This window comes from Psammomys obesus, unplaced genomic scaffold, assembly GCF_907164565.1.
Source record: "Psammomys obesus unplaced genomic scaffold, mPsaObe1.curated_primary_1811, whole genome shotgun sequence".
Lineage (NCBI taxonomy): Eukaryota > Metazoa > Chordata > Mammalia > Rodentia > Muridae > Psammomys > Psammomys obesus.
Genome location: NW_026586589.1, coordinates 7,802,082 through 7,812,267, shown reverse-complemented (window position 1 = coordinate 7,812,267; position 10,186 = coordinate 7,802,082). Strand labels below are relative to the sequence as shown.

Genomic DNA, 10,186 nt, shown 5'->3' with positions numbered 1-10,186 from the left:
GAAAAAAAAAAAAAAAAAAAAAAAAAAAAAAAAATATATATATATATATATATATATATATATATATAATATTTATATATAAATTTTTTACATATATATGTAAATATAAAGATAAGGTAGAGGGGTATGTGACATGAAGCAGATCAGGGTATATGTGGGGAAGGGGACCAGCAGCAATGTGGATGAGGGAGTTTAGAGGTGGAATAAGGAAAGCGTATAGTGCCCTACGTGTGTGCAAATAGAACAGGCCTATAATCTAAACAGCTGGGAGGTTCAGACAGGAAGTTCAGCAGTTGGAGACTAGTGTGAGCTACAAGAACCTGACTCAAAAAAAAAAAAAAAAAGTCAGAATAAAATCATTATGCTATGCTGGATGTGATGGCACACGCCTTTAATCCCAGCACTGGTAAGGCAGAGGCAGGTGGATAGTGTGTGAGGCCAACCTGGTCTACAAAGTAAGTCCAGAACAGCCAAGGCTACACAGAGAAACCGTGTCTTGAAAAACGAAACAAAACAGAATCATAATGCTAACCACAAATTAATGAAAGTAGTAAGGTGCTGGGGTCCAAGTCTGTGGTAAAGCAAACTATCTAGCACACACCGGGGCCTTGGTTCAATCCCCAGTAACACAGAATCAGTTAAAAACAAGAGAATGTCCTTGATTTTAGGAAACACAGTTGAAGGCAAAGGCTATGTGAATGATACTGGGTACAAAGTTGATGGAGACCAACCTCCCAACATTATCAAATCCTTCAGGAAAAAGGACTTAAAAAACAAAAACAAAAAGCCAGTGACAGCTGTTGTCAAGGCCACCTGACTACCCAAGTTCATCCCTGGGGACCACATGGTAAAAGGGGAGGACTTCCAGAAGGTCACGCCGGAATGCATACTAACACGTACACAATGAATGCAGGGAGCCTACCTTGTTAAAAATGTCACACTCACATAAACCACCTGACCCTGTAGCTCCAATGATTCTAGAATTGTTAAGACTATTGTAACTTTTCTCTATGTCCAATGTTTTGTTTTGAGACTATAAAGCCTGCACTATCCTTGAACTCTATTCTCCTGCCTCCACTTCAAGTTCTAGGATTACACTGGCTTCTAAATATGACTTTACATCAAAATACAAAGTGAAAAGAAAGTTTCAAAGTTGAGGCCAAATCTTTGTGTGGCTGCTCACATCGGCACTCTTAACACTTCTATGGCTGAGGCAGAAAGGATTATTGGTGTTTAAGGCCACAGTCTGGGCAAGAGTGAGATCTAGTCTAAAATAATAAGAGCTGGAGAAAAGTGGTAAAAGCCTGCTCTTTTAGAGGACCCGCTCCTCCAGAGGACCTGAGTTTGATTCCCAGCACTGACATCAGGTGGCTCATAACCACCTGTAACTCCAACTCCAGATCTGACACCTCTGGTCTCTCTGGCACCTGTACTCATATTCACATACCAACACACAGACACATATGCAGATTAAAAAGAATAGAAATAAACAAGTCAGGCAAGATCAGGTCAAAGTTTTCACTTTAACTTGGTGTCATGGGAAGTACTGGGAAGGGACAAATCTTGGGCTTTTAGACAAGCTTGGGAAGCTGAAGCTCTCTCTCTATCTCTCTCTCTCTCTCTCTCTCTCTCACACACACGTGCACACACACACACCAGCTCACACTGTGCTTGGAGTGTGGTTCGGTGAGAGTGCTTACTCACTACGTGCAAAGCTCTGGATTCTATCCTTAGCATAGCAAAATCAACAATGGCCCAGCTAGCCCTTTTCCACATTTTCTTTTTGAGACCAAGTTGCCCAGGCAGGCCCTGAACTTTTGGTTCCCTTCCCTCCTAATCATCTGTGATTAATCATCAGTGCATGAGAGCTCACTGCTCAGGGGTGGAGGTGCTGCACACTGAAGAGCGGGGATTTACCTGCACAGTACGGATTACTGGGATTGAAGTTCAAGGCAAACTCATGTGAGACCTGAGAGTAAAATGAAAATGAATGAGCCAGGTGTAGGCTGCAAACCTCTAATATTAGCACACAGAAGAGACCAAGACTAGAGGACTCCAAGTTTAAACCTAGCCTGAATTACAGAGTGAGAGCTATTTCAAATGCTCGGCACCCATTTTAGTGGTGCCCATTTTTAATGCCAGCACAGAGGGGCATTAGGATCTCTGTACACTTAAGCCATCCTCAACCAACAAACAAAAACAGAAAAAATAAGATCCTTCCTACCTTTCCTCTCTTTGAGCCTCCTGAATCTCCCAATACTCACCTTCTTCCCCTGACCCCCCAGACAGGGTCTTGGTGACCAGGCTGGTCTTGAACTAAGAGATCTGCTTGCTGCTGCTTCCCAAGTGCTGGGATAAAAGACGTGAGCCACAACACTCAGCAAAGATTTGACTTTGTTTTGCTGCTCTTGTTCTGAGACGGGGCCTCACTATGTAGCTCTGGCTGATCTAAACTCACTATGTAGACCCCGAAGAGATCAGAAAAATGTATTGGATACCCTCTGGAGCAGGCGTTATGGTGGCTAACTGTCCTATGTGGGTGCTGGGAACTGAACTTTGGCAGTTCAGAAGAACAACTGCTAAGCCATCTATGCAGGCTCACCTCCAGCCCTTTCTGTGCCAGGAAAAAGGGCGCCTTTGGAGCTCATGTGTAGTTCAGTAGAGTGCATGTTAAGGCCCTGGTTCAAACCCTAAAACTACACAATCAAGATAAGGGCATTCTGCTATACGCCAGGATTCCAACAGGAGCTATTTAGGCCTGAGCTTACTGTACATATGCTGGCAATGACGGATCCCTGTACCTCTCCTCAAAGCTGGGTGCCAAGCAAGACTTTACCACAGACTCTGGAGTTAGGATCCTGATACCAAAAATGAAAAGACAGGGACTGAAGAGAACTTACCTGCCAATTGGGGGGTACCTGGGCCCCAAATCCAAATGCTGGAAACAGCTTGTCTCTGTGGGAGGACAAGAAATTGTAAAGCAGCAGAGAGAGGATGAGTCTGGAGGCTGAAATATATATAGGGAATGGCCTGAACCTGGAACTCACGAGTCATAGTCTTGAACCACACTGCCCACACTCCACAGTGCTGTCAGGTACTCGTTGACTCCGTCAGGGCTCAGGTAATGCAGGGAGTCGGGTGAGGACGGGTCGCCATTGGAGCCGGTGAAGTCCACACCCACCTGGGAAGAGACCAAGAATGGAGGTGAAGGCTGCCTTAGCCTAAGGCCTTGTTCACCTGCTCCTTGGAAGGCAACTTACAGTAAAGTTGATCTGGCAGCCTCCCATCACATAGTCCAGGAAGGAGTACTCTGTCTCCACCTGCAGGTCAAACCATGATTAGGCCTTCTGTGGCCCATTGGGGGCTAGCATCACGGAGCCCAAAGCTCAGAACCTCGAGCCTGGGCCACAGGGGCTACCACCATCTTACCCGGCAGGTCTTGACACAGACAGTTCCAGAGTTCTTGTAGCTTTTCTTTTTCTGTTGCTTCTCAGGGTGGATACATTCAAACTCAGCCTGATGGAAAAAAAGTTTACGAGTAGGAAAGTGCTACAGCATCGGCCCAGGACCCAGGCTACCATTTCCAGCCTTCCCTCTGGGCAGCAGCCTTCTAGGCCCACTAACTAACCAGCTTACCGGGACAGCCTGCAGCTGGGCCAAGGTAGTATGGAAGATACCGATGAGATCATGTGAGCCATCACTGTCATAGTCCGAGCAGCGAACCTGAGGGAGGGTGTGTGTGTGTAAGGGGGACGCATGGCAGGCAAGAGGTCTCTTCCCAGGATTCCTTCCTTGATCCGTCTGTTAAGGAGGTAAGCTCACCTGGATGGGTGTGCTGGGGTCCCCCCCGCAGAAGTGCTGAAGAGAGACTGAGAAGCGCTTCCAGGTAGGATTCAGGTTGTTCTTGATTACCTGGGGTTGGGGGCGGGGGTGAAGGGTAGTGACCTCTGGCTGGGACCATAAAGAGCTCCCACCCTCTCCCACCCACGAACAGTCTTTCTCCCTCCGTTCCCAAACTTGCTAATCACAAACCCTGCAAATTCTCTCCCATGGAAACGCAACCAGTGCCAGGGGTCACACCTCAGTTCTGTATGTCAGGTGCCACTTCCCATCACCTTGGCGGAAGAACTCCAAGAAGGGGTCAGATTTTCCTAGGAAGTCCTGCCAATGCCAAAGAGACCCCAGTTATAAGACTCAGGAAGACAGCCATGGTGTCAGCCCTCCGTCCCTTTAATTCTTGGATCCCCAGGCCTCCTTCCAGACACACCTTCTTATCTAGGTTCCTAGCTCCCACCTCCATGGTTACAACACGACTGTCCTTTAACTCATGGGCTGAAACCTAGACAGGCAGAGAAGACTGGATCATCTCGGGAATCATTTACTGCACCAACTGCTTCCCTGCCAGGGTTTATTCCTTACTGTAATGGTTCCCCGCCCAGCAGGCTTCCCAGGCTTCAGCATCAAGGGTAGAGTCAGCGTCTGGCTGGACACAATCTGGGGAAAGCGAGGTGGGAGAGGGTCAGCATCCGGCTCAGCCAGTGTCCTGCTTGACCAGCACATCGAAGCTGCAGGAAGGTTACCTAAAAGTGCACCTCTTCACCCTCGACCCCTCTGTACCTGACCCAGAGAACATTCAGCTCCTCCTAGGAAGTCATCATCCCCCAGCTCTGGGGTCTTGTTGTCTATGTCATAGATTCCAAAGCGTAGCTTCTGGACAGTTTCAAAGTGGTATTCCATCTGCAGAGTCCTGGAGAACGCAGGGTTCGAGCAGTTCCGGACTTGCTCAGTCCGGGAAAGCTGTGGCAAGAGATCACTAAGCATCAGTTACAACACCCCCACCCCACACATACTCCTACCCCCCTTCAAGGCCCATCTCACCTCAGCCCAGGTGCCCCCTCCCACATCCTGTAAAAGGACGCAGAGTGGGTCAGATTTGGAGCCGATGTCCTTGTCAATGAGATGCTCACAGGAAATGGACAGCTGAACCAAGGTCACACAGTGGGCCATCTGCGGGGAAAAGAGCTGCATCAGGCTTCAGGGCCTCTCCATCCTCCACTGACTATGGTTTCCAGCCTGGGAAGGCTGCATGCATCACACAGGCACCCTCGACACTCCTGAACCCTAAGTGAGCTCAGTAGCACAGGATATAGTTGTGACAACCAATTCTGGCTCCAAATTAACCCTTAACCTGAAAGTGGCCTAACCTAACCCTCAGCGACGCCGTCCAGACCTGGGACTCTAGCCTTAGCCACTGCAGGGGATAATCAGTCTCACTCTGATTACTTACTGCCCACCCCAAGGGCGATCACTCCTCCCCAACAGCCCCTTCTGATAACAATCCCCTCCAAACTCTGGGGCCTACGCCTTGCAGGTTGGGATCCACCCCATCCGCCGAGTCTTCTCATCGGTTGCTCGTCTACTCCTCACGTTTCCATGTCATGATCCAATCTAAGCCACTCTTCACGTTGCCTACAAACAGCGCCAGTCTCTTCAGCTGGTCTCTTAGCTTGTGCCATCCCCACTTCCACTTATCTGCACCCCAACCGGCTACTAATACAGCAACCGAACTTTTCCTGGCAGAATATTCATGCCTGGCATGGTGGCACAGCATGTACCACAGCACACAGGAGGCAGAAGCGGGACTTCTGTAATCTGCAGGGCCGCCCTAGATAACACACCGAGTTCCAGTCTACCCACGACACAAAGTGAAATCCGGCATCAAAAACAACAGAAAATGCACGGTGGCTCACACCTGTGAGTCTAGTTCTGGGAGGCCAAACAGCAGGGACAAGAGTTCAGGGACAGCCTAGGTTACATGAGACCTGACTCAAAAGCAAACAAAAAGGTTTGAGAGATGGCTCAGCAGTTGAGCAGAGGACCAGAGTTCAACTCCCACACCTACGCTGGCTAGCTCACAGCTGCCTACAACTCCAGCTCCAGGGGGAATCCCAGGGCCTTTGGCCCATTCATTTAGTCCACAGACACATACACATTAAAAGCAAAAAACAGGGCTGGAGAGATGGCTCAGAGGTTGAGAGCACTGGCTGCTCTTCCAGAGATCATGAGTTCAATTCCCAGTAACCACATGGTGGCTCATAACCATCTATAGTGAGATTTGGTGTCCTCTTCTGGCATGCAGGTGTACATGTAAGCAGAATACTGTACACATAATAAATAAATCTTTAAAACAAACAAAAAAACCGTCAACAAAAGGTCTCCAATGTCACACTCTGAACCATCATTGGTAGCAAATATACAAGCTGCACAATGGTCTGAAAATCCTTCTAACCTTTCTCCTGTTGTTCTCTTACATGCTCACTCTGGCCTTTGTCATTTCCAAGCCTGCTGGATTCCTATTCCAAAGCCCTGCAGTCACCGGGTGCTCTTTGTTTCCATCACCCACCTGACTGTTCCCTCTCCGCTAAGGTTCTTTTTCACCATCACATCTGTTTATGTAGGGAAAGTCCTGTCTGCCGCTCCAAGGTTTCAACCCTACCCCCACAGACTCCATCGCTTTCACACCAGTATCTAACCTACTACACATTAGTTACACAGTTTCTAGCACAGGATGGAAACTCTATGTGTGAAGGAGAGTTTATCCCAAGCACCTAGATATGCATGCTACACAAAACCCAAAAGGTCATCTCCAGGCCCAACTCTCAGAATGACTGGCCTCTTGTCCCCAAATTCAAGCAGCAACAAAAGTCTCCCATTCACCTATTTCCTCGGTCAGAAACAATTCCAGTGTTGGGAACTGAAACTAGAGCGTCTGCATATCAGACAACCAGCTGCCACTGGACTTCACCCCCAGCTCTAGTCTTCCGCCCAAAATGTGGGTACCCAGAATACGGTACCCACATTTTGCCCTTAGCGCCACAACACTTGAGCCCCGGCTCAGATCAGTGATGGAAACCCCACTACTCTTCAAAAGTCCTTAGCCAAACTAAGCCAAATGTGTGTATTCCCACACCCACCCAGTAGGCCTCCTGCTTCCCCAGGCTTCATATTCCATCTGGCCACGAGAGATCCGGGGCTGGAAGGAGTCAACAACCCTAACTAAACTCTGATGAGTGGGCCAGTGGTCAAAGGTTGCTCCTACAGGAGGCCTGCAGGCCTCCAACCTTCCCGCTGGCTCCCTTAGAGGTCCACCACAGCTCCCGCCAAATAAAGACCAAATTTCCACATTTGTCACCTCATGTTCTCTGAGAATGTTTGATACTCACTTCATTATTGCTTTAACAACAAAGAACCCCCACCACACACACACACACACACACACACACACACACACACACACACACAAAGACCCTCAAGGTAGCTAGAATGTATATCACCTAATTGGGGCTGGGTTCACTACCAAACACACCAAGGGATGCTTAACAGGTAGAGCCATGTGTCTGCATCATGTTACTCAGGTAAGTGTATAAGCAACAGCCCTGAACACACATACCATAATATACACTGGAAAAGAGAAGCATGTCAACATTGTTCAGATGTTCTATACTGCCCCCCTTATCATTCTGAGGTAGGGTCCCATGTAACCCAGGCTGGCCTCAAATTTACTTTCCAGATTAGGATGACCTTAAATTCTGGATCATCCTACCTTTCTCCCTTCGGGCTGAGATTAGACATGCATCACCATGCCTGGGCTATTATAATCTATACACTCCTGAATTGTGTTCAGTATTATACATTTGAAGGCTCTTGTTAGCTTCCTACCCAAGCCCAATTCACACCTTAAGTATCGACTAATCTGAGCCCAATCCTTTTTCTCTAGTTCAAGAGCCTTCAAGCCTTATATTCCTTGCCCTCAGAGGTCTTCAGTACTGCCTCACCTAGCCAACTTCCACAGTCTAATTAAAAACCCTATAACTGCCCAGTGGCCCTTAGACAACACCAAACTGTTAGCAAGCTACTTATTCTTCTCCACAGGGAGCATTTCTACAGAACTGAGTGATGTGGTTAGCCCTGCATTTTCTACTCAAATCATACGGCCTTTCTTATTCTGCCAGTCCTTAGTTCCCAGAAAGGTAGAATATCCTATACAGCAATATCCTATACAGCAAATACGCTTTCCACGGCTCTGGTCTGACACAATTGCTCTAGGGAATTCTTGCTCAGTGGGATTTCATTGTCTTTGGAAAACTGTGGTGGTTTCCTTATCAATCTTTTGGCAACTACATGACCATTTCTGTGTTTATTAGCTAAATCAAGAGCAGATCATGAAAATTCTCTTGTTTAAAACTTTGGGATAGTTTCCCAATACATTCAATATAAAATCCTAGGACTGGGGGCTGGAGAGATGCCTCAGAGGTTAAGAACATTGGCTGCTCTTCCAGAGGTCCTAAGCTCAATTCACAGCAACCACGTGGTGGCTCACAACCATCTATAATGAGATCTGGTGCCCTTCTTTGGCGTGCAGGCACACAGAACATTGGATATATAATAAATTTAAAAATTAAAAAAAAGTAAAATCCTAAGTCTGAGAGCTTAAGAGATGGCTTGGTGAGTTAAGAAGCCCATTCTGTGTTTCCAGGGATCAGAGTTCAGTGCCCAGCTCACACAGGTACCTGTGACTCCAGCTCCAAGGAATCCAGTGCCCTCTTCTGGCATCTACAGGCACTTTGATCACATACACAAACCCAGGCACAGACATACACAAGTGCACAAAATTAAACATAAAACATGACAAACAAAAAAAACACCAAAGTTCTGTGCCTGGCAAGATAGAAAAGAGCGTAGGGGTGCTACCACACCTGAATTTGAATCCTGGGATCCGAAGACGGAAGGAGACCTGCAAATTATCTGATGTTCACTTGGACTCCATGGCAGACACATCTCAACACCCCCAATGCTAAGTACAATTGAAAAAATTTAAAACTCTAATCCAATCCATAGTTCTTTTGACGGTCTATAAAATTTAACCCAGGTGTAAATGGCCATCCAGCCACCCGAGTGTGTTCCCACCAGGCTGTCCTTCCTGACCCACACCCACAGCATCATTTCCATTCTCCATCCTTTGGCCTGTGTACCATATGCCTTCTCCCGTGGACAGTCACGGACAGCAAGCTGTGTGAGAGCAGGAACCCTGTCTAGTTTGTCTGTATCTCTGGCACCTACTTACAATAGACACTCAGTAAATGCCAGTGTTGAGCTAATGCTGAAACTACTACAACAGCAGGATCCTCTCTCCCTTCTCTTCTATTTAATTGTGGGCTCCTTAGAACTTTTACTATCTCTTTATATGTCCAGTACTGGCACTCAGTGCATGAAGCTGGCACTCCTACGTCCAGGCCTTTTCATATGAATTCATGTACAGCAATTAACTTTCCCTATACTGCTCTTTTAACCAAGCTATGAAATTTTAACGCAGAGGGCCAAGATGCAACTCAGTGAGTGTCTGCCTAGTGTACACATGGCCCTGGATTCAACCTCCAACACTAAAAATAAACTAAAGTAAAAACCAAACCATAAGACAAAATTTCAACATAAGACGCTTATAATTCTGTAATAATCAGAACCAATTCAAATAGGCAAAAGACTCATAGACACTTCTTAAAACATGAATAACAGGCTAATGACATGATCAACAGCATAAGTGACTAGAGAAATGAAAAACAAAACTACCATAAGATAGTTACAAACCTACCCGTGAGTGGCTAAATATGAGACCAAAAGGCCAAACGTTGGCAAAGTATAGAAGATTCCTAAGAACTGGTAAAAAGCATTATACGTACCACCTTGGAAAACAGCCTGGCAAAATATATACCAAATATATACCTAACCAAGATTTTGCAGATTTTAATCTAAAAGAATATAAATAAGACATTATGTCCACCAGGCTTTGTAAAGAATGCTCACAGCAGCCTAAAACTTGAAATGCTCCTAGTGTCTATCACCAAAATGGACAGTTATGTTTATAGAAAACCGATCAGGACAAACCAGATTAACACCTGAAATCTGCACAAATTTCAAGAATAAAATGTATTGTTCTGTGTTAGTTTTAGAATAGGCAAAACTACTCTGGTGTCCTTACTCCCCCAGGGAGAAGTGGGTACTGACTGAGAAAGGCAAGAAAACGCTAAGAGAGAATGGGTAAACTCTTCACCATGGTAGAACCCTGGGTCACAGAGGGTCTGTGCACCTAATTCCACTGTGTGCAAAATAACATATAGGGCTCAAATTG

At 46.5% G+C, this 10,186-nt stretch overlaps 1 protein-coding gene across 8 annotated transcripts in view; it reads right to left on the bottom strand.

Annotated features, from left to right (window-relative positions):
* Window positions 1-10,186, bottom strand: part of LOC129672736 (RNA-binding protein 12) — a 41,986-nt gene that overhangs the window by 3,612 nt on the left and 28,188 nt on the right. For all 8 annotated transcript variants that reach the window (XM_055602315.1, XM_055602317.1, XM_055602320.1 and 5 more), the window contains 12 exons: window positions 4,879-5,007; window positions 4,618-4,797; window positions 4,420-4,494; window positions 4,268-4,339; window positions 4,081-4,161; window positions 3,823-3,912; window positions 3,637-3,723; window positions 3,430-3,516; window positions 3,261-3,320; window positions 3,048-3,181; window positions 2,901-2,955; window positions 1,918-1,969 (listed from right to left, as the gene is read on the bottom strand). In XM_055602315.1, coding sequence (XP_055458290.1) covers window positions 1,918-1,969; window positions 2,901-2,955; window positions 3,048-3,181; window positions 3,261-3,320; window positions 3,430-3,516; window positions 3,637-3,723; window positions 3,823-3,912; window positions 4,081-4,161; window positions 4,268-4,339; window positions 4,420-4,494; window positions 4,618-4,797; window positions 4,879-5,007 — 1,102 coding nt within the window. The remainder of the gene's footprint in view (window positions 1-1,917; window positions 1,970-2,900; window positions 2,956-3,047; window positions 3,182-3,260; window positions 3,321-3,429; window positions 3,517-3,636; window positions 3,724-3,822; window positions 3,913-4,080; window positions 4,162-4,267; window positions 4,340-4,419; window positions 4,495-4,617; window positions 4,798-4,878; window positions 5,008-10,186) is intronic.